This window comes from Melanotaenia boesemani, chromosome 12 (genome assembly GCF_017639745.1).
Source record: "Melanotaenia boesemani isolate fMelBoe1 chromosome 12, fMelBoe1.pri, whole genome shotgun sequence".
Classification (NCBI taxonomy): Eukaryota; Metazoa; Chordata; class Actinopteri; order Atheriniformes; family Melanotaeniidae; genus Melanotaenia; species Melanotaenia boesemani.
In genome coordinates, this window is record NC_055693.1 from 26,633,317 (window position 1) to 26,657,776 (window position 24,460).

At 39.2% G+C, this 24,460-nt stretch overlaps 2 protein-coding genes across 6 annotated transcripts in view; both read right to left on the bottom strand.

The window, feature by feature from the left end:
• epb41l5 (erythrocyte membrane protein band 4.1 like 5) overlaps positions 1-15,178 on the bottom strand; it is a 38,802-nt gene extending 23,624 nt beyond the window's left edge. For 3 of the 5 annotated variants that reach the window (XM_042002107.1, XM_042002106.1, XM_042002103.1), the window contains exons 1-7: positions 14,972-15,178; positions 12,735-12,946; positions 4,892-4,996; positions 3,162-3,204; positions 2,538-2,616; positions 1,424-1,468; positions 859-911 (exon numbers count right to left, since the gene is read on the bottom strand). In XM_042002107.1, coding sequence (XP_041858041.1) covers positions 859-911; positions 1,424-1,468; positions 2,538-2,616; positions 3,162-3,204; positions 4,892-4,996; positions 12,735-12,914 — 505 coding nt within the window. In that variant the 5' untranslated portion in view covers positions 12,915-12,946; positions 14,972-15,178. Of the gene's footprint in view, positions 1-858; positions 912-1,423; positions 1,469-2,537; positions 2,617-3,161; positions 3,205-4,891; positions 4,997-12,734; positions 12,947-14,662; positions 14,804-14,832; positions 14,951-14,971 lie in introns of those variants that run through there. The other 2 variants (XM_042002105.1, XM_042002104.1) reach the window with 2 other exon arrangements.
• Positions 15,179-17,427: 2,249 nt separating this feature from the next.
• Positions 17,428-24,460, bottom strand: part of ptpn4a (protein tyrosine phosphatase non-receptor type 4a) — a 77,542-nt gene continuing 70,509 nt past the window's right edge. Inside the window, exons 20-27 of the mRNA XM_042002102.1 lie at positions 24,026-24,192; positions 23,767-23,857; positions 23,525-23,586; positions 23,008-23,154; positions 22,371-22,499; positions 21,287-21,435; positions 21,045-21,180; positions 17,428-20,935 (exon numbers count right to left, since the gene is read on the bottom strand). Coding sequence (XP_041858036.1) covers positions 20,546-20,935; positions 21,045-21,180; positions 21,287-21,435; positions 22,371-22,499; positions 23,008-23,154; positions 23,525-23,586; positions 23,767-23,857; positions 24,026-24,192 — 1,271 coding nt within the window. The 3' untranslated portion in view covers positions 17,428-20,545. The remainder of the gene's footprint in view (positions 20,936-21,044; positions 21,181-21,286; positions 21,436-22,370; positions 22,500-23,007; positions 23,155-23,524; positions 23,587-23,766; positions 23,858-24,025; positions 24,193-24,460) is intronic.

A 24,460-nucleotide genomic window follows, 5' to 3' on the forward strand; every position in this document is an offset into this window, starting at 1 on the left:
GAAAATCTGCTATACCAAACGATGGGAAGTCTAAGTTGCTCGAAAGTGCATTTTACTTAACTGGATTAAAGAGTGCCCACCAACGATTACATTATGGTACATTTTTCACATTCTCCCACATGAAAAAACTGGAGGCTATCACAAAAGGAAAAGGTTATTTCTGATAATCTTCATAATTTATTTACTTTGGGGTGAATAATCTATTCACTTATAGGTGAACTGAACACTGTTTTAGTCTCATTTACATCATTCCCTACCACTTCTAGCATACAGTGCTTTTTGTACTTGAGTAATCATGTGGAAATAAGGGTTTTTTAAGGGTCTCTTTCGTCATATGTATTGTTGGCTGTCATTGGAGGATGGGAGGCGGGTGCAGGTCATTGCTGTGTGCTCTTTTATGTTATTTATTGTTTAAAACTAATAAAAAGTATTTAAAAAATATCTTTCTCCTCACATACTTAACTTCTTGGTTTCCACTCTTGTAAGAGTGGCAGAGATTTTTTGCTTCTCAAATGCTGACAGAACAACTTCAAACAAAAGATGATTTTCAAAGACGTGACTGGAAAAATACAGATGCTGCTGCACACATCTTCAACAATTACCACTTTTCAAGGTTATACTTTCAGAGTCAGTATCTTATCAAATCAGAAAAATATCTGTGGCACTGAGAGAAAGTGTTACCGTGTAACAATGATGCTACGGTGAACCTGCCTGTTGCATAATTTCATCCTGTTAGACATGTATGAAAAACCTGGAACTCCCAACTTTCATCAGCTCATCTTTTATTTCAAGTAAGCATGTGTAAAAACATAAAGAAAGCCCATAAAGGGAGAAATAAATCGCATGTGTGGTTCTTACCCTGTAGCGAGAAGGCAGCCAACTCCACCGATGTGTCAAATGGACATTCTAACCTTAAAAAAAAAAAAAAAAAATTCAGAAAAATTAACATTAAAACACCAACATAGACAGTTTTCAGCCAAACCACACAAACAAAAAAATCTCCAAATGCTGATATTTCTCTATCCTGCTAGTCAACATGTAAGGCTCTAAACTGACTACCTGACAGATTCTTGTTCAAAATAACAAACAACTACCGAATGAAATGCAGCGTCTTGGGTTGATTCAGAAGTTACTCTACACTTGGTCCAATACTTGGACAATGAATGTTTTGTTACCCAGCGATAACTTATCTGTTCTTGTCTGCTCTACTATTGTCTCACTTCTCCCAAATCTGAACAATCAGACTAGATAGCCACCAAGAATGTGCTGAGCAAACAGGAGAACTACTCTAAACTACAGTTAAACATGAAAGGTTGATGGGTTGTTGTCAACGGCTGGGAAGCTGTAGTCTGTACATTAAAGAGAGTAAAAACTTTTTACCCCAAGCTTGCCACTACTTTCAGAAGAGGTAGAAATCACATACTTGCCACTGAGGATGTCCTGCTTTAACTGTAAAACAAATAGGTATCTGAAAGAAGAAACAAGACCATACAATTACTTATTGATCAGTCTTATTAACATTAGTTAAATCAGCTGTCTGGTGTCCGGCTAGACTGACACATCGTAAAGCAGAGAATAAACTCCAGTTAGCCTCTGCCTCGGCATGGCTCTGGAATAAAGTTAGCCTCTGCCTCGGCATGGCTCTGGAATAAAGTTAGTGTCTGCCTAGCCATGGCTCTGGAATAAAGTTAGCCTCTGCCTCGGCATGGCTCTGGAATAAAGTTAGTCTCTGCCTAGGCATGGCTCTGGAATAAAGTTAGCCTCTGCATGGCTCTGGAATAAAGTTAGCCTCTGCCTAGGCATGGCTCTGGAATAAAGTTAGCCTCTGCATGGCTCTGGAATAAAGTTAGCCTCTGCCTAGGCATGGCTCTGGAATAAAGTTAGCCTCTGCCTAGGCATGGCGCTGGAATAAAGTTAGCCTCTGCCTAGGCATGGCTCTGGAATAAAGTTAGCCTCTGCCTCGGCATGGCTCTGGAATAAAGTTAGCCTCTGCCTAGGCATGGCTCTGGAATAAAGTTAGCTTCTGCATGGCTCTGGAATAAAGTTAGCCTTGGCATGGCTCTGGAATAAAGTTAGCCTCTGCCTAGGCATGGCTCTGGAATAAAGTTAGCCTCTGCATGGCTCTGGAATAAAGTTAGCCTCGGCATGGCTCTGGAATAAAGTTAGCCTCTGCATGACTCTGGAATAAAGTTAGCCTCTGCCTAGGCATGGCTCTGGAATAAAGTTAGCCTCTGCATGGCTCTGGAATAAAGTTAGCCTCTGCCTCGGCATGGCTCTGGAATAAAGTTAGCTTCTGCTTTTTCAGTGACACAAGAGGCAGCATGAGCACTTTCCACAACAGCTCACAAAGAGCATCAAAACAAAACTAACAGTAATTTATTGAAAACAATTTGCCAATTACTTTGGTTATTTAAGGTTAAAGCATCACCTGTTCCATCTGAGCAACACTAATAAATCTACATGTTGTTTAAAAGAATAATATATCTGAGTTTAGACTAAAGCTATAGCCGTAAATCATGGAGAAATTCTGAAAGCACCTGGTGAGTTCCTCATGTAGGTTGTTCGGTTCTGAAGAGTAGAACTTGACTTTCATATGAAGGCAGTACGGTGGGCCAACTATTAAAAAAAAGAAACAATAAAAAGAAAAATGACAGTTATTTACATTATCAGTGTTAGCAATGTAATGAATGCTGCTAAAAACAAAGACAGAAAAACTTTAAAAAAAAAACTAACAAAAACAACAGGTACAAAATAATCAGGCCGCAAAACATGTAAAACATGTAAAACATGCAAAACATGGAAAACATGCAAAACATGGAAAACATGCATGGAACCTTTCGTGATTTAAGTTATAAAATCAAGACACTGCAGGGCTCCAGACGCACTAATTCAGATTTTTCAATCTTTTTAATTGGAGTAACTTCAAACTGTGTACCTGTGCAACATGACATTATGTTCCATGCTTGTTTTAATTTCTTGCTTTTAGAAAAAGAATCACTTTTATAGGTAAAAACATTGTAAATAAAGTGACATTGGTTTAAACAACTGTAGTGCTGTATCACCTCTAATGACACACTATAATAAACTATAATAAATGATAGAAATGTGTTGATAAGTAGGATGTTTATGTATGATGGCAGTAGGGTGTGTTCAATACTTACTTTTCACTTGTTTTTTGATACTTTTTGTAACATCAAGCCAGTGCTAAAAAACAGAGATGATGACAGTTAAAACTGCATCAAGGTTTCATAAACTGAAACTGATGTCAAATCTGGCGTCTAATTTTGTACAGATTTAATGTAAAAATACAAAATAAGCTAATAAAAAAGGAACAAAAGGAAAGGACCAACATGCAAAAGTTTGAGTACCCCAAAAGGCACCTGCTTTATAACTTTTATTGAGATCTCAGAGCTTGCTTTGCGTTTTCAGGCTGTACTTTGTTGACAAGCATCCTGATGAAAAGTTTAATGATTTGTAAACTCTCACTCTTCTCACATCTTGTGATGACAATAAAGAGACTTAGTTTTCTGATAGCCATCTGTGCTTGAAACACATTCAAAAACTGAATTCATCTTAGCCCACAAAAGAGCATAGGCTATTCAAGAACAGCAGTCAAAACGAATGGAGGCGGCGGAACTGAGGCCTCAGAGAAAAATCTCAGAATTAAATCTGACTGATCATGCTTTGGACCTAGACTTGAAATCACTGGAACACAAATACCTCACTGTTAGAAGAGCTGACAGTGAAGTCAAATACCAGAAAACTCAGGAGGTTAACATTACATTGTGTAAAAAAAAGGAGCTAGAGATGGAGAGGATCGGTCTCTGTAGCAGAAACTTCTCAATCCTCAAAATCCCACCGTGGATTTCACAATCCAGCCAAGCAGTTGGATTTTTCATGACACACTCAGTTCCCTGACCATGACATCATTATACAGCGTAGACAGAGCACGGCATGCAAGGCGGCCCATTAATCTCACAGAATGAGAAGCTTTTGGTGGGAAGAAAAGGCAGAAAATCTCCTTAGCAGGACACAAAAAAGGCAACAACAAGCTGTGATACTAAGAACTGGCCATGCAAGGTGTCCAGGTTTTTGCACCGGGTCCTTTTCATTTGTCATTCTAATACTGATAAACATGAAGCTTTTTTTTCTTGTTTAAAATATTAAAGAAGAGTGTTATTAATGACTTAGCTGTTCAGATTGCCCAAATTTAGATTTAAAGAAGTTAAATTCTGCGCCCATGCTAACACACACAGACACAACAACATTACAGTCAGTGATGTGCTCAGTGTGGCAATCCCTCCTGGAAGTTCAGGCTCTATGAGCCACAAATTATGTCAAGGAGAGGGGGGCCGTGGTTTTGTGTGTCCATGTGTAAATAGAAACAGAGACACAAGACAGAGAAAGATAACAGGGGAACTCACAGCACTTTCTAGTCTCCTCTCCCCCACATTCCTTATTACTGCCCTCCCTCTCCCACTCTTTTTCTGTCCTATCAACTTCGATATGTTCTCCACCCTTCCCTTGTGTTCATCTTTCCCTCCACCAGCCCCCACCCTCCTTCAACGCCATCATCAGTATGAAAGACAGGGTCACTGGCAGACTACTGACTTAAAACAGTTTGTGTAGGAGAACAGAGCGACACCCCATACTGACACGTCTCCCATAACAAAATCTTTTAGCCTTCCTACAAATGATTTGGAGTCAATTCAAAAGTCTGACCAAAACTTGTGGAAAGATTTGTCACATGAGTAATATCACTATAGTAAATGTTTTAGTGAACATTTATTGATCTTTTATAGAAGTTATAGGGCAAGCCATGTAAAAAAAAAAAACTCACGAATTAAGTACTTATTCAGGTACATTAACAAGAAACTATCGCAGTTCTCACCGGAACTTGAGCCGAGTCCATAAAACGCAGTCCGAAGTAGTCTTTCTCTACAATGTCCAGATGGTACATGATCTGTTCAAACAGCTCCTCACCTTTGGCTTTTTTCTGTAAACATAAAAAGACAAGATTTTAAAAGACTTGAGCATCTTTGTGATCAACTGTCTAATCATGTTGGTCTATAAACTGTGACAGAAAAGGGGAATAAAGGATGAATAAGCAAAAGGCAAAAATTAAAAATGCTCATTAATAATAATAAATTGCAGAAATAAATTTTATTCAATAGTTTGTCATGGATCATGTACGGTTAAGAACAGTAAACTCAATCTGTGGTTCCTGTGGCAGGTAAGATGTTTAAAGGATTTAAAAAAAAAAAAGGTAGAAAATAAAAATATAGACTTGAAAATAAAAATTAAAAAAAAGAGTAAAAATGATTAAATAAATACATTAAATACATTACAGTGGAAATTCAGTCACAAACTCATAACATACAATGTAAATATGGAAATACTGTGCAGAGACTCGAAAGAGTTGCCACAAGTATTTTGGCTATAAAATTATTTTGTTATCATTAACAGTAACGAATAAATTCAAACAAGCATTTTTCCTCTTTTTAAATGAATCTTGCTGTTTATAAGTACGCCTATGATAATAACCGGTCATTGAATTTCTCTAAAAACCATGTAAGGAGGTATTAACATCCCACTTTCAGAAGCTCAATAGGTGTTGGCCTGTCTGAAGAGGCCGTGCCAGGTACAGCCTGTGTTCTGAGACTGGGAAATCTTTTTCCTCACATGCTCACACAGTTACCCACCCACACACTCACAACTTGTGACCCTGACAATGCATCATTTCTATATACGTATGGCAGCAATTCACTTGTCTGTGTATCAGCTCACACAAGGGAGGTGGCAAAGTAAGCTAAACTGTAAGTAAAGGGCTGGAGCATGGGTGGCCCCATGTCTTCACAGACACGAGTGTATACACACACACACACACACACACACACAACCTCTCACACACTCTCATCCCAAGAGAGCTTCTGGCAAGCTCAGAGGGGGGGCTGGCCCCATGCTAGCTGGCATAGCCAACAAGGCATACCGCACCCTACAGTGCCCATGGAGAGAGAGTACAAAGAACCTATTGTGTGTGTGTGTGTGTGTGTGTGTGTGTGTGTGTGTGTGTGTGTGTGTGTGTGTGTGTGTTGGGGGGTGGGGGGGCGTATGTGTGTGCATGCATGCACTGCACCCAAAGTCTTGTTATAAAGCTTGCAGTATTGTCTGCTTGTTTGCAGTCTTTCTGCCTGCCTGCGAGCACACAGCTCTGCTCTCAGAGATGCTGTCAAATGTTTCACTGGCAATTTAAGAAAATACATTTTACAAAATCATCAAGGACTGAAAGTGTGCTGATGCGTCAATCTGCAACTTTTTCTAAACCTTTACTATGGACTACAAGTTTAAAAAAAGAGACAAAAAAAGATTTATTTGGAGCTGAAAGAGTAGGTGGTTACAATGTGTGTGTGTCTATGGAGAAAGGGGGGAGTGTTAAAAAAGGACAAAAAAGTAAACATTTTTAACAGAAGGAAAGTGATTCATAATCCTGTGGGGAATTGGGTGTGGACATATATCATCCAAACAGAGGTATCCCTTGGAAACAACATTTGGGTGGCCTTACGTACGACCCACACACACACACACAGGAAATGCAGTGAAGCATTTGAATAAGTATTATTCTGTGTATTTACACCAACTTGAGCATCTCCAATAAAAGAAACACCCTTTAAGATTAAGCTGGGGGTCCTCTAATGTCCGCCAGATTCAGTTAGACTGACAAGTTTATAGCTGAACTAATGGCCACATGTACAAGTAACATGTTTGCAAAAAGAAAAAAAAAAATCTACAGACCTTTTCCCACACCGACGGTGAGGCACACATGGGTTCCTCATCAAGTAGCAGCTCATTTAAAATGGTGTCAGCATGATTAATCACTTTCAAATCGAAATCTAAAACGTTGCGATTAACAAATTGCAAAGGAAAATGATTAATTAGCATGTTACGGTCTTATCCAGGTTTCAAACCTGCAGTGTTCTCGGTTTACAAACCACTTGCATCAGTCGCTATTCCTGTCACCTTACTTGTGTGACAGTCACTGACATCATGTTATATTTCAGACATTTTCAAAGACAGTTGGACTATTTTTCCATAATTGACTTAAACTCTGTGACAAAACACACAGATCTTAGATAATCTGTTGATATTAAAAAACATTTTTCTCTGCTTCTAAGGTGGCTGAAGCGACATATTTTCCGACATGCGCCGTCTGCCTGCTGGCTGGAGTGGAGTGTGTTCACCTGTGTGTAGGGGTGTAATTCTGCCGTGTGCAAAACAGAAAGTATGTAGAGAGAAATGACACGCTGTGATGTAAATAAGAAAAATAACATCACTTTTTAGTTTTTACTACAAGGAAACGTAGCCTAAAAGGACCAGGGATGACTGTTTTGGCCACAGGTTGCATCTTGAATTTATTAAGTGTAATCATTCATATCTCAGCTTTGCATCCTTGCATTAGAACAGTGGTTCTCAACCTGTGGTCCGCAAAGAGCAAAAGGGTCCCTGAAGCTTTAAAGCAAAACATGAGGTAGAATGAATATCGAAATACCTGCGTTTTACTTTACAACCTCATGAACACACCTTATAGGTCTTTAAGGTTTATATATTCATATCTTTTGATGCAGACATAACAAAATATAACAAGTAGAGTAAACAAGAAGTCTCCTTCCATCTAAATCCCTTCTGCTGTGTGAAGAATAAATAAATCCTTCATATGTCATGTTTTACAGTCCTGTGAGCCGTCTTCCACAATGATACCTTAGTTTTTTCTCCTTCCATAACCAAAAAAAAGAGAACTCTAACAAGGATGACTTGACTGAAGCTGTTAGACTGGAGGAAATAACTCTTCTTCTGTTTTAGTGTCAGAGAACTAACAGCCTCTTCTGCAACTCACAAAACCAAAACAAAGCAACACAAGCAGCAACACACTGATACGGTCAAACTTTGTTTTCAGTGCGGAAGCTGTGCTGATCGGCTGTTATGGCTTTTATAAAAAGTGATGATATTGAGGGATCTTTACGATGAAATTAATCATAGTGTTTAATACCATGATTAATTGTAAAGTTAAATAATTGTCACATGCCTACTTTACAACATAAAAAATATGGGGTGAGGCTACTTGATGACGGTTGCGTTCAATACAAGTATCTGAGTGTTTATGTAAAGATGAGAGGAAAGCAGCAAACAGACAGAAAGTAAAATAAAGCAGAAACTCCCACCAGCAGGCAAACTCACAACTTAGTAGCAGCAAATTCACTGAAACACTTGCCAACTTCTTACATGGTCTCCTCCACTTTCATTAGAGGACTGAGTGGAAAGTCTTTGTGAAAAGTCCAGTCCAGTGGACATGTGTGTCCTCACAGCAGAAAATACAACCAAAACCAGACCTTATGGGAATTTATCGATTTTCTTTGTGAATTAATAAAAAAATGTTTCACATGTCTTAAAAGTATTCGAGTAGCATAGGGTAACTTTTATATCTTGAGGAATATAAGTTTAGTAGTCAGGTCTTTAACACAAAAGAGATACAAGAATACCTGATTATCTGTCTAATGTCTCATATGTAATTCTGTACTTTAATTCCCAAAACAAGCACAAATCAGTACAACAACCTATAATTGTTTCCACCTCCACTTATAACTGTCAGGGTTTGATGAGTTTCACAGACTTAGCATAAAAAAAATATCGACTTTTTAAAGAAGAAACACACGTACACATGGTTTTATAAACCAGACTAAAAGATCTATTCATGCTTCATTCCGTCTTCAAACAGAATTGTTTATACAAAAAGAGCCTCTCGAGCTATCAAAGATCTGATAAGCAGACATTGGATTTTCTTTAGCTACTTCTCTTATCCACACCATACCAATAAACCAGCTGATAGCTGGATTTTGCTAAATGAAAAACTCTGTATGTTGCTCACAAATAAGTTCACAAAAAGTCCAAGAAGAGACAGACAATAAATGTTCAGGCTTAAGTTGCTACAACATGCTTGCTCTATTTTTCTTAAGAAAGCAAGAAAGAAAGAAATTTCAGCCCTTTTTAAAACACCTATACGATGATAACACCAAATCTGAACAAGGTTAGGGCTGGGCGATATGAACCAAATGTAATATCTCAATATTTTGTACCTGAATCACGATATACGATACATATCTCGATATTTTTTTTTGTCAAGTAACCAAAGAGACAGTTCTAATTTACAGCCTTCAGTGCTAAAAACACTTTTATTAAGGATCAGCAGCACATGTGCATTAAAACAGCTGACTGAAACTAAATACCTTTATATTAAATAAAATGCTCCTAAAACAAAATAAATTAAAAATACTTTTCAATGACCACAATAAAAAATACAGCTGTGCAAAATGCAAAAGAAAAGATGTTTTTAACTCAAAACAAGCTATCTCGATATAAACAATATTGCTTCCTTCTATATTGAGTCTGATAGTCTCGATATATTTAAAAATGTCGATATATTGACCAGCCCTAAACACGGTTTCAGTGTACAGTGTACATCTGTTTCAGCCGTCTAAAGTGGGACATTAATTATTAGGATCTTAAAGGCCTTGCCTTCAGTTTCAGTGGGCGTAACAGTATTTCTCTTTATTTTCAGGCATTGACATAATAAAAAGGCAAGATCAGCGACACAAGGGAGAAGTGAGGAGTCTGACTATATCTAATTAGGTTTGAAGAGAAAATTAAATTCACCTAGACTAAAAACTTCAAGGCTGTCTGCTTTTAAAGTTCTTTAGGAAAGTGACTACACTTTCACTCCCCTCCATTTATCTTAATGCATCTGAGAGAATCCACTTGATGTATGAATGAACATGCTGGTCCTCTGAGCAGAAATCTTCCAAGGTCAGAGTCAATAACATTTACAGAATGCTTCACACATCACTCTGTAACAGGTGTTTGCAATCTGATTAGCACAATTTGGCAAATAATTGCAGGACAATGCATTAGGGCTGGGCGATCCGGCAAAAAAAAAAAAAAAAAAAAAAAGATAACGGTATATTTTTTCACAACATACAAAGTAAATTAAATAACTATCAGATCCTTCATATGAGAAGAATAAAGTGGTTTTTGCTGGCTTCTGTTTACCGCTGTGAGGAAGCATGCAACTCAAAATGAACGTTTCCTCGCAGAGAACAGCTCAAACTGGAATATTTCAAAGAGCACCAGTAGTGGAACTTCGTTTCTAAACACCCGATTATAAATTTTCTAAATAGGACAAAGTGTTTTTTGTGGATTCAATTGACCACTGGGCAACAAATGCTGACATACCTTGCATACCAGCTTAATTTTGTCTACATCTCTTTGGAGATATCCAACCCACCACCACACAACCGACGTTGTGACCTCATCTTGGGAGGATAACCAAGTCATGCCTGGCATCTCAGCTCCATGTTCGGTCATTCCGCTTACCTAGCTCCAACTTCTCCAGCAACTTATGGAATTGGAGCAGGAAAAGGTCGACTCACACATTTCCGCCATGACTGAGTAAATCGGCTCACAGCTGATTACCATGATCGACCGGAAATTTATTGCGATCGCTAAGCACCATCTTACGATCGTCCAGCCCTACAATGCACATTATCTGAGCTGATGATCTGTGAGGTCACAAATCGAGCATCATGTCCAAATCATGTCAGAGTTACATCAGATATGTTTCTTAAAAATATGGGTAACTTTGTTAAGACCCACAAGCAGAAAAAAGGCTTTCTGGGAATATGTACTATGACTCAAGTCCACAGCAATACCCATCACAGAGATGTTCTGAGTTATTCCTCATTTTCAATATACATCTCATCCTATCCAGAATATGTTCTGGTTTTTGATCATTTTACTAATGTAGCTTTGATAACATTATTTATAAAATGCAATTAAGGCCCCATCTAAATATACCCTGATATGTTTTTTCATTGGTGTTTGCTGATCTTTATCACTAATAGTCTGTCTGCTTTCTACAGCTCACTGTCCACTCAGTTACACTGAGCATGAGGAGGCCGGACAGACTGACGACTGCCATTACAAGGCTCATGTTTTTGATGAAGGTAGAGGTCCAAAACAAAGTTTAAACAAAAACACAAGCTCACAGAGAATTCCACTTTGTCTGTCAGGATGGGATACATACTTTTCATTATTTACATGTAAACTAACACGGAGAGAAAATTAGATGGACAAGGCAGCAGAATGAAAACATTTTTCCTGTCTCACACCTTTAGATCCATGTCAGCTGTTAGGAACTTCCACATCTAGCCGCTCAAACCAACAGCACCAAGATCTGGAGAATGGTGTAGTCTGACTTTTATCCTATATCCTGACATGAGGTCTATATAAATCATATTTATTAGAAAAAGGCTGCCTCCACGGGAGCTCGGGCCACAGCAAAAGCAATAACAAAACAAGCTTTGTAAATCCCAGCAATCATTTAAGCCAAACCAGAAACGAGAGAGTGAGAGCAGACAGGAGAGACGGAGAGAAAGAGCAGAAGCAGATAACATTCCACCAGAGGAAAGACTGAATGAAAACACAATGAAACCTCTCTGTGTCCACTATAATGAGCTGATAAGAGGTTACGTGGTAAGAATTTGGCAGGTCCGACACTTGCGGTAGAAAGGCTCAAAGATGGGTGACATCACTGGTAAAATATGCTTAATAAAAGAGTCTTTCTCAAGCTGCTAAGGAATTCTGTAGGGCTGAAAAACAAAGACAAAATGTTGTTTTTTTAACTATGAAAAAGTATATTCTCTTCCCATCTTCCCAGGAAATTTAGGACCATGTAGAAATTTTTCCAAAACAAGTTAAAATACCAAACTGGCTTAACTGGATTGCTGAAATTTTGGCATTTCTGTGAACCACAGAAGCAAAAATCACATGAAGGAGCAAGATATTTCTGAACTATACTTTCACATACACAAAAAGTATTTTTTATATTATGTAAAAATGTACCTAAATGCACTATAATCTTTACAGATTACCTTAACTTGACTTTCTCTAAAATTTTTAATTCACGTGTACATCTGTTCAAAAGTTAAAGTACTTATTGTATAACATGCTGTTCTTTAACAAGATGACTAACCACAAAAAAAAACAAAAACAAAAAGACATGTCTGAGTCATGAAATCAACCACTAAATGTTCTGTTTCAATTCTAACTTGCATCTAAAACACTTCATCATACACAAGACAAGAGAAAGATTGAAAAGTCACGTGATAAATGGGAAGAAGAAGAGGAAAAAAGAGAGAGAGAGTGTGGGAGGAGAAAAGTTCTGCTCTGTGATCGCTTGGTGATGAGCCCAACATGTCATGTGATGCTGTCATGTGACTGTTCTCCAGAGAGGATCATGGAATTACAGGTGATCAGCTCACACAGAAACACACTTCAGAGGCTTAACAGGACTGGTCTACTGACACAGGCGCCAGTGGTCACTGGTACACTTGCTTTCACTTTCCAGTTGATATAACCCCGAAAACTAAACAAAACGTTTGTTTCATGTCTACTTGATTATGACTTCTCATAAATCTTAACTCTTCTTCGAAGAACCACATGTAAACTTAACAGATAAGCAGAGATAAGAATAACATCATTACAGGACAGTCCACCAGCTACAGCGCCAGTTAAACCCTGTTTTAGTTTAACCTCTATATTTATCTGCCTAGCAGGTATGCGAATTGTGTTGCCTCTGCAAGTCGGTGGATGCAAAAAAAGGCCTAAATTACAGCAACCCCCCTTACCGGCAGATCAACGCTGACATCTGTCCCGTCCAGTAAGGATACACGGCAGGTGATGATAGACTTTGCATCCCCAGCAGCAGGGATGTGCGTCGTGGCTCGCTGAGCCTCTCGTAAACGGGTTTTCTCTGCATGTTTCCGGATGGAGCGCCGCCCCAAAGTCCTGCGCAGGAAACTCAGCATAATGGGCGAGCTGAAGGGTAACGGTACCACACCTGCGAAGGATGACAGCACAGGATACAATAGATTAGAAACATTACACATCCTATGTACTACAACCACAGAAATACACATACTTCATTTATTCTGTATTTATGCATTAAAATGGCCCGACATGTCAAATTTTCCCACAAGTCCTAATATTAGACATAGAAAACAAATTTGTCAAATTAAACAAAAATGTCACACGGCGTTGCATGGTGTGGATTTATGATTGGTTCAGAGTAAAGAGGAGTTTCAGTGTGAACTGCAACAACTGTGTGGTCTGTAAATCGAAGCAGTCTTGGATTCATAATTCATGTGCAGTGATATGTTATCTACTCATATATTTTGCAGTCTGTGCTCAAAGATTAGTAAACTTGGCGCAAAAATTTCCAAAGAGTTTCTTTTTCAGAGACCAAGGAGTGTATACAGGACTTCAGAACCGCTTCAGAGGTGCTGTTATGCACACAGTCCAAGATCTTCTCTGTGGTCTGCAGAGTGGAGAAGGTTACAAAAACATCTCCTAACTTGTTTAACTCCATTAATTACCAGCAGTAATTCAAGCCCACTGTCACCCACATTGGATCTGCTGGAAAAATAAGAAGCACTCTAAAGCAAGGACAGTAATACTTTGTGAGCTCACAAAGTAACCCAGGGTAACTTCTAAGCAACCTAGAGGTATTTTCACATTGGCTAATGTTAACTTCCATGAGTAAACCATCAGATAAGTACATAACAACAGTGTGGAAAGTGGCGCTGTAAGGAGAAAGCCAGGAAAGAGTTCAAAAGAAAACTTTGAGATTAGAAGTGTTAAGATAAAAAAAAATAAAAAAAGCCACTGCATTCCAGCATAACAACCTCAGCCTGGCTGGGACACATTGTGGGCTGAGTCCATTTTACTCAATCTGGCCCAGGACAGCAGAACATCCTTTAATGGATTAATTAATTCTGATTAACAGCAGCAAATTTTAAAATTTTAAATTGGTGTGTGACATGAATATTATAGGATAATGTCTCAAAAGTGGATCCAAAAAAGCAAAGTATACAAAAACTAAAACTAAAAAATATATATATTTTGTGTGGCCAAGTCACAGACCAGACGACCATCCATCGAAAATATTATGGAGGGACCTGAAAACAAGCAGTATCCATTTAAAAAGTAACCTCCAAGCTAAAGACTAGCTGCTGCTTCTGCGTAGCTAGCAGCTACTGTTGTTAATGTGTTTATAAAGACTCCCTGGCGACGTTACTGGTCAACTAATAAAGTAAATAGTAGTTACCCTATGGTACCATTTAGTGGCAAACAAGAATCTATACATCACAATCTGATATTAGTCCGTTGGGTACCTCCTTCCACCGAGAAAATGAATTAATATCTCATCCAGTTGGCATTCATAATGAGCTTAAGCTACCGACTGCCGTCGTTATCTTTATTATCTAATTACCGAGTGCTAACTTAACTTCTGATTAAATTAAGTCTTTCAGATAAAATATAACTGCCTTATGCTAAGCAATCAGTTAAAATTAAATTATGGTTATGCATCGTAAAGACTAGAGCGTTTACATACTAAATATATCTAAAAAGAAAACCAGCTAGCAATCCTTGACTTCAAAGATGTGCTTCAGGTCAGCAGGAAAATGATGAACGATGCTTTCGGGACGATTTAAATCCCAAACACTGTCTGAAGAATACCCTTAAAGTGTTTAAACATATGTAAAACAGATCTTACCATTAGACGACAACAAGAAAAGCGATATAATCCTACGACTTCATCATTAACGGCCGATGAAGAAAACTGGCCTCGATAAACACACCGGGCCTGAAGAACAAGGTGCAAGCGAAAAGCAACAGGTGTGCGCTCGTAATTACGTGCGGGCTAACCGCTACAAGCGAACTTACTAAATAGGTGAGACTCCGACCGTGTAAATTTGTCCCGTACAACAAAACAAGCATTCAGCTCTGATGGCTGGATTCGGTATACACACTTGCTCCGCAACCACTTGTGGGTCCGAGGACGTCTGGATGGTGGGATACTTACTAATAGCTCCTCTCAGGAATTCACGGTGAAAGCGACTCTGTTTTCATTGTAGACGACTAAACGGAGACGTGACGCATTTCCATGCTTTGTAGCTAGCTTTTTAAGCCCAGTTTTTTCTGCTTTATTTCCAACGCGGAACCTCCGTCCGCAGGACAATTTTCTCTCCCAGGTCCCAACAAAAAGTAGGAGTCAAGCTCTATTCAGGATGTGACGTCATGAGTATGCCTCAATAAACACTTGATTAGCATTTTTAAAGCCACAAACCATTTTTTTGTATTTATTTATTTATTTATTTATTCTTTATTTATTTATTTATTTTAGAAAACCGAAGTTAAACTCTAGTTCGCACAATTCATTTAGTACAGAGAAATTGCTCACTTGTGATCACGTGACCAGAGAAGCATCCTGATAAACCGTTCTGTATATCAAAATGAGGTAACTGAATGCGTCATAGCGATTAAAAGTTACAGTAGAAGGGTTAACCTATTTTACTCTCCGAAATTAAGTCGTGCAGCATATTCCATCTCCATTTGACAGCAGTACCCCCTTCTGGTTAGTTGGAGGTATAGTGGTTTATAAATGGAAACAGAGGACCTGTTTGACCTCTAGACCTGCTATGATTTAAAGGTCATTGAGCATTTAGGGTGGCTCCACAGATTCACTGTTTTGGACTAAATAAGTTCCTGCCCTTGTCTATTAGTATTTGAATCAGGGACACCCTCCTGGAACATCTCTGAACCTCTTGCCTTTTTCATTTTTTAATAAACATATGTTTGTCCATATTACATATTTAACCCCAAGTCCCAAAAAAAGGTGGAATGCTGTGTAAAATTTCAATAAAGGCATAATACAATAACTTACATATACCCATAATTTTATTCCCAATAGAACACAAACAACATGCCAGATGTTGAAAATGAGACATCTACCATTTCATGGACAATATTACCTCATTTTGAGTTTGATTGCAGCAACACATTTAAAAATATGCAAAAATACCATATTTGAAGAAGATATAGAAATGTTGCTGTTTTCTGTGGCTAAAAGCTCGTTGAAAATGGTCCAATGAAAAGTGGGAAACTGTGAAGGCTCCATCAATGCTCAAAAGTACAGAGATTTCAGAGCAACATCTGCTCCCATCCAGATAACATCTTTTTCAGGGAAGGCCTTGCATATTTCAGCAAGACAATGCTACACCACACACTGCATCCATCACAACAGCACGGCTTCACAGGAGAAGAGTCTGGGTGCTGAACTGGCCTGCCTGCAGTCCACACCTTTCACCAGTAGACAACACCTGAAACATTGTGAAATAAAAATTCCAGACTGGACTATTGAGTTCAGTATCGGTCCAGAATGGGACAACTTTCCTCTTGTAAAATTACAGCAACTGGTCTCCTCAAACCCCAGATGTTCAAACGGTTGTTTGTAGAAGAGGGGATGCAACACAATGGTAAACATCACTCTGTTCTAACTTCTTTGAGATGTATTGCTTTCATAAACTTAAAAAATGACCCAGTTTCAACATCTCATAATTGTTTGGTTGGGAATAAAATATGGGTTTATGAAATTTGAAAATAGTTTCAATCTGTTTTTACTTACTTTTTCTACAGCATCCCAGCTGTTTGGTGTTGGGGTTATAAATTGAGATCTGTAATATTAGGTTTTGGTAAAAAAAAAAAAAAAAGCAAAGCTTTAGACTTCACTGAATCCTTCTAGGTTCTGCTAATTCGTTATAAAGGGGCACAGTGTGCCATCTTTATGTATATTCTTACAAAACTGTGCATATACTCTTTTATACTCTTCCTTATGGAGCTACTCACCTTGTCCTAAAACACTGTGCCCTTCATTTACAATCTAGTCGCCTCCGTAAACATACAACTCTTGAAATTATTTGCTACTTACCATTAGAAAACGAAAATGTAGCAAATACCTAGTTGTTTCTATAGCCTTCACCGTCTCATTGTTTCTGTTACAGATTTAGTTATTTCTCACAAATAAGTCAAAGATCCATAAATTAGTCTTAAGCAGCAACACTAGCTTTCTCATCTGCTTGCTAATGTTGCCAAACCTCACTTTTACAGTGTGGAAAAGCAAGGTGATCTGAAGCCACGTTTCCATGCTTTGACAGACAAGCTTTAATTGTTCATAATCAAGCTTATAAACATGCTCAAGGCACCGTGAAACCATGATACCAAATAGAAACGAGCAACCGAAGACAAAGGTTTCTTTCTTTCTTTTTTTTTTTTTTTTGTGACACAGGTAGGATTTATCCAAGGGTTTAATATCGTAAAACATTTTTCATTATTTCGTAGTCCATATATATATATATATATATATATATATATAGTTGCTGTCATAGGATCATGATAAAACAACTTTTGAAAGAGCAGTCTTGAATCACATACCATTTGTGTCATATCTGAATCATCCAAAATAAAAATAGAAACAAAATATTTCTGCTCACAAATGATTTTCCCTTTTATTTTAAAGATTTTTTTCATATACAACATTGTATTTACATGGTCTAGTATTATTTACACAAAATTAACAAGTGGCACTGTGTAGTTAGGAGTTCTTTTCCTTGTTCCTTACAGGTGTCTTATTTCAAACAAAATAAAAACGATAAATTAAAAACAGAACATTTCAACAATGCTTTATATCTCTAAGTTTGCTTCTTTTTTTTTGTTCCCCCCTCCCCTCCCGTAGCAGTCCTCCCCCTACCCAATTAGAACTGATATTATCTTTACAAAAATACAACTAACCTTAGCCTTCCCCACATCTGGTCCCCCTCCAATCTACTTTTGATCAGTACCCTAAACACACAGACAGTACCGATTCGGTGTCAATAGCAGAAAATAAACAGCTCATTTCTGAATTTGGAGACTGTAGCAGCTCTGAACAAACCCATTATTAACCTTGTCACTTCAAGGTTTTATGTTTTGTTTTCTTGTAACGAATGATCATGTTTTTTTAAGCTTGAGATATTTGCCTTCAATTTATCCCAGAAGTTAAGAGAAGCTGATCCAATTTATTTTTAAGGATTACAAGCTCATACAGTATCTGCAACTTGTACTCATCAGCTAAAGGGGGGAAAAAGAAAGTTAAAACTTCTTAATTAGGCATTGAGTGGCTCGTCTCTTGTTTGTCATGTAGAAAACAAGCTGTGCTTCTGTACTCATGATATTCTGCTCAGATGTGTCATTTGCCTGGAGGCCATGCAGAGAGAGAGAGAGAGATCCGTGTATAATGATCCAAAAAAAAGGCATCTGGGAAGAGACAGTGAGAATAATGGAATGTGGATGTTGTGTGGGCTATAAGCAGAGATGACTGAAGGTTGTTTAGCTGATTTTTGTAGGGTGATGCAATACAGGAGAGATTAAGTGAAAAAATCAAAAACTGGAAGAGGAATCTTGTTGATATCACCTCTGCGTGTGTCTAATTTATAATTTAAAAGCCTAAAAACGGAGGTATGGGCACAGCGTGAATGATCCAGCCTGACTTTGGAAATCTGCTTGTTAAAATAATAATAATAATCATAAATGAGATCAGGTGAGATTAGGTTTGTGGTTTTATGGCATGATGAGCAGGCTTCAGACCAGACAGATCATGTCAGAGTTCATGTCAGAAATGGTAGACGAGGAGAAGAGGTACGGACACATTAAGACAAATTAGGTAACAAACACACACTCTTTCCATATTATACACACATACACACAGCAGTAGGTTTTTTTTTCCAGCAGAACCCATAGTAGAAGCCAATGACAGTAGGTACTGAAGCAGCTGATAAGGAAAAACATCATTCCAAATGACAGAGAGGCCTCACTCCAAAAAAACATAATGGCTAAGTTAACCTGAACTTAGAGTAACTTAAAAAAAAAAAAAGCTTTTGAGATAAAAACCCAGAACTATGTTATCTGTCATTAATTTTACAAATCTTGACCTAAAAACAACCTGTTCCTAAAAATGAAGAGAAATTTAGATCGGATGTTTTGTGCTGCCTCTTTGAACTGTTGGGTTATTCTCTGGCAGACACTCGGATACGCCCGCCGACACTTGCTTCAGGCAGCATGTCATTCAGGAATATCACAGGGAGAACAAATCGCTAGTCTAAGCAGGTCACGTCGGTTTCTTCAAGTTTAAAATGTGTTGACCTGCTGTTGGAGGAAGCTGTCAGAGTTCATTCGCTCTGTAGTCAAGATCAGTTTGCCGTAATTCTTCTGTAAATGCGTGGGAGGAAAAACAAATACTGATTGCATAAATCTTCTAGCAGCTTTCAACCACTTCTGAACTGATCGATGACGGCAAAATCTGACAGTCTAGAAGAGTGGATTATTTGGGTTGGGTAAAGCGGACCAACTTAAAGCCATCTTAAACAGAGGGAGGATGATTTTTCACATGAGACTGAGCTTCACTGTTTGTGTCTGGCTCATGGACACTTCAGCAGGAAGCTTGCTGCACTAACACTGAACTGACAAAAGAAATTTAACTGATCTCAGCCTTGTTAAGATTTTAGGTTAGGCTGCATGTTTACCCGGGGATGCTCCCTCTCTCTTATTTTTTTTTTGTATTTTTAAAGGTACTCGTGACAAATAACTGATCAATGCTGGGACTGTTTGCAAAAGTCAAAGCGAGATTCCCAGTAAACATTCGCCCTGAAGATTGTAAACCGATGACAACCAAACGATGGCCACGTGTGTGAGTGTGTAAGCTCAAAAACACAGCACAAAGCGGGAGAAAGTATCCAACTTGCCACAGCGTTGAACAAGAGGTGAAAAACAAAGTGCTTTCAGCAGTCCACCTGTCAGTCTGTGCTGTCAGAAAACGCAGACAAGAAAGCTGAGAAAGATCAAACCAAGTACAATAAATTAAATAACTATTCTTTTTTCCCCCTCCCCCTACAAAAAGCAAAAAAAAAAAAGAAATAAAGTAGTTAGAGGGGGAGGAGTCACACTATTTTACTACCTAAGATTTAATCAGGAAAGCATGAAGCTCTAGACTCATACAAAGAAAACATACAGCTTTTTTTTGTTTTTTTGTTCAGTGGACAGGGTTCGACACAAACTAAAACACAATAAATACTCTTTCTGAGGAACAAAAGATAAGTTTCATCTCTTTATCAGCTAAAAGGACACTAAAAAAAGGCAGGTCCGTCTGGCAGACTCGCTCTGAAGGGGAAAAAGTTACCCTTTTGGGTAAAAAAGCAAACAAAACCCAAAAGAAAAAGAGGGGTGGGGGAGCTTTCATCCACAGAGGAAGCCCCTCCTCTTTGTACTTATGGCACTACAGCGATTCCCCATCCACATTTTATTCTCTCGCACCTTTAACTTTTTATTTGTTGTAGACTTCTTTTCTTTACCCTGATCATTTCTGACCCCCTAACGGTACCTTTTCCACACGGCTGGATTTCTTTGTTTCATCTTTTTAAATTTTTTTGTTCATGGTTTTCTGGTATTTTTGTCCTTTTTCCATTTTTTTCAGCATAAAGTGCAACAGTGCTTTTGTTCTCTCCTGCAGCCCCCTCCAAATCCAGCCTCCACCTGGTAACCCCTGACAACGTCCGCAGGTCAGGCATCACGGGTTAGCAGGATCGGGGTCGGGATCCGGGTTTGCGCTGGTCTCGCTCGTCATGCTGGTGGCGCTCGCGACGCTCGGCTCCTCCGCTTCTTCCTCTTCTTCTTCTGTTACTTCTCCCACATCCAGCACCTCCACTTCCTCATCATCGTCATCCTCCTCGTCCAGTCCTCCCTCCAGCAGCTCCACCACGGTCGCCTCCCCTCCCTCTGCTGCCGCCAGCGCCTCTTCTTTGTCTTCTCCAGCTTTCTGCTGCTCCCTCTTCTCCTCCTCATCGTCCTTCTCATCTCTTGGCTTTTCTCTCTGCTGGTAGACGGCCGTTTTGAGTGGTTTGACCAGGCCTTCCTCGTAGACTTTCAAGATGGCCTCGCACACAAAGCGGTACTGGCTCTGATGAAGAAAAAAAACAAAGCAAAAACGACAAAAATTAAAGAGATATTGTAGCTGGTGTCTTCAATATGCTGAACAGCTTCCCATAATAATAAGCAAGTCTACTTACAGGTGTTTGTATCATCATTGCCCTCTGATCTCTCATGGTTCTGACAATATCAAGTGGATACACTGGCTGACTGCACTCCATTAGACACAACGCTGTCTCCATGGTGATCAGAACTCCTGTCCGACCAATGCCCGCACTGGAAAAAGCAGCAGGGGGCAGAAATGTAGAGTTAATCATAAAGATTAACTTCAGTTCAGTCGGAGATGGAATCTCAGTACTGATGTTCTCGTCTCGCCCCGTACCTGCAGTGCACCACCATCGGCTGGTCCTGTCCGGCCCGTTTGCTCCGTACCAGAGCCACGAAGTCCAGAAAATCAGTGGAATCGTCGGGAACGCCATGGTCAGGCCAAGCCAGGTACTGAATCTGAGTCAGCTCTCTTTGCTGCTCACTCTGAACCAACACACACAAAAAAAGAAGAAATGACTTCTTAGTTGCTGGATTTTACTTATGAATAATTTACTAATTCCTTTCAGAAACTAACCAATCCTGAAATCAATGCTGGTTACTGAAGGTGTTTATGTGGGAAAATGGATTCCAAACTTATGAAACGGTTCTGATTTTTTTTTTCCACTTCACTGAAATACATCGTTATATTGAGTAAACCTCAGATTTTAAACATAATTTAACAATAGATGTGTTCTACGCTGCTACATTTTACACGCAACATTCGCAAACACAGCAGGCAATGTATCTTTGATACTGCCTTGCTGCATCACCATGGTAACACATTTATCTCCATAGCAACAATCACAGGCAGAAGGAGACTGCTAATTGCCTCTTAGTTTAGGGATATATCTTTTAAGGACACACTACAACACTCTGGGAAGTAATCAGGAAAACAAATGGCAGAAAAATGCTTCCTGATCCACCTTATAGAGCTCTGGATGTGGAAGTTACAGGTTGTATATCTAAATGACAGGTTTCGTATTCTATAAAAGTTGTGGGTCTCTTGATGGAAGCATTACAGAGGCTTCAACAAGACAATAAAAAACAACTTTTATCTTTTTTTCCAGACTCATCATCCCACTCTCCGTTCCTCTGGTTTCTCTGTTTCTCTCTGTAATGTGACTGACTGGGGTGGTTGAGTTGTCATGGTAACCAGATCCCAATATGTGGCCAGCTTGCGGCAGCAGGAGCCAGAAAAAGAACAGCCCACACCGGTCACTATGGCAACACACCTCCTCGGGGTCCTAAGCAAGCTCATCCTTCCTCAGACACTGCCCCCTCCCCCTCCTCTTTCTGATTGGTCCCCTGAGTCCTTCGCCCTCCTATCCAACCTGCTCTTCCTCCACACACAGTTCTCTCATTTCTGTGTGTGTGGTCACCTGCGTATGCACGAGAGTCATCTCGCGGACAAGGAAAGCAGAGTTGCCCTCTTCGTTGTGGCATGTGACCGTAAAGTCCCCGTAGGTGGCGCTGCTGTCCGGGTTGGGCCAATACTGGTGACACTTCACCTTTAAAACACAGACATTTAGTTCATTACTAAACATTTAACAGATGCCACCTGTTACTGTCAGCTCAGTCTGCAACTCTTCAGCTAAACATCTGTTCCTTGCTATTACATTTTTACATCATCTCAAATAAAGCATAAATAAAACCATTAAAATTCCTGGCAGAAATGATTTGTTGTTACAGAACGCGGGACTCAGATATATTTGTCTGCATCCTGGCACTATTTTCTGGAGTCATCTTTGTTATGTAATGTTTGTTTCAAGCTATTAATGTTTAGCTCCTTCTGCAATCAATAAAAAAAAAAAAACAACATACAAGCTGCAGAAAAGTCTTCATTGAATGTGATATTGCAGTGTTTTCCTAACAATGAAATATTCTGAAGGTGGAGTAAAAGGAGATAACACACAGCTTCTGGTTTAAGTCACAAAAGGGACACAGTGCTTTATAAGAGCTCGAGTCCACAGAGGGCCGGTTTACAGGCCTTGTCCTTGAAGAGTGCTGTTCACATACCCGCCCCCTCTCGACCTGCGTAGTCAGCATGACCACCATGGATGAGCCCTGCTCCCAGGTCATTTGCCAGAAGTCAGGGCAGGTGTTGGGCAGTGGGCCCTGGCACGCTATGTAGCGGTTTATCAGGCTGGAGGCTGGAATCTCCATCTGCACATAGAGGGACACAGAAAATGAGTTGCAGAGGTGTTAACTTTACAGAGGCACAAATGCTATTTTGCATCACATCTGTCCTGATAATGATTCTTACTTAAAAAGTCAGACAAATACATCTTTGGATTACATACCCGGATAGTGACAAATGAAATATTTGGCTACATAAATAGTCAACTAAATGCACCAAGTTTGCTCGATGCCAGACAGACAAAACCAGTCATGTTATAGATACAAGACTTTAAGCTTAAAAATGCATTCAGGCTGAATGAATTCATCAGTATAGGAAGGTGTTTTGATAGTTAGCTGAATGCACGACACAATGCCTTATAGAAACAAAATGAGAGAGAACTGAAGAATAACTCACATTAATGTAGTTTGCATTGATGTAGTCATCTGTGCTTTTCAGGATGACCCGTGTGGCATCATCTGTCAGAGAGAGAAAGAAGGAGAAGATCTCATTTAACAGAGAAAAAGCAGAGGAAGCACACAAAGATGGAGAAAAACAGCTGGACGAGGGGAAGAGTGTGACAGGAGGAAGTGAAGGTTCATGTAAGAACACATGTGAATGCAAACAACAGACACAGCCAGTCACGTTTGGTCACGTACAAGGAGAGATGTCTCTGTAGCGATTTTTGGAAACGTTCTGAGGTAATTTTGCACACAGCATGGTCATCCCCGGCCTCTTCCTGTACAGTTGCTGTGGAGGAGGAAAGATCAAAGAGGTGAAACATCTTTTCTTCTTTCACTTGGTGGGTAAAAGTGCTCACTTTAAGTGGATTTCAGCAGTTGTGTTTTGCTGAACTATAAAAACAGAAGTAACAAAAAGCAGCTTAAATGGAGACAAAAGGACAGGAAGTTTCCTCACATCAAACTGTGCCAGTATGGCTCCGCTGCTCAGGCCTTCCTTCAGTGTGACCATGGAGTCCCTCAGAGCATGATGGTCGAGCTGGGCAGGGTCCTGCAGGGACTTCTCAGGGATGTACTGAAAATCAGGCTCAGAGTCTGTCTTCTCCTCCACCACATCATAAATGGCTGACCGGGACGGGAAGAGAAAACACTTTAATAAATACATAAAATGTCCTTCAAAGTCTAAATTCTCATATATAAACTGAGAGGTTCAAATACCAAGAACTCAGTGTTTCAGTATGTTTCTGCTGATGGTGATTAAAAGAAATTCTTTGGCCTCTTTTTTGTCAAGTCAACTTTATTTATAAGCACAACTATAAAAAAGATATGTTGACCAATGTGCCATACAACTAAGAGAAATAAAATACACAAAAAAAGGAGGAATAAATAACAA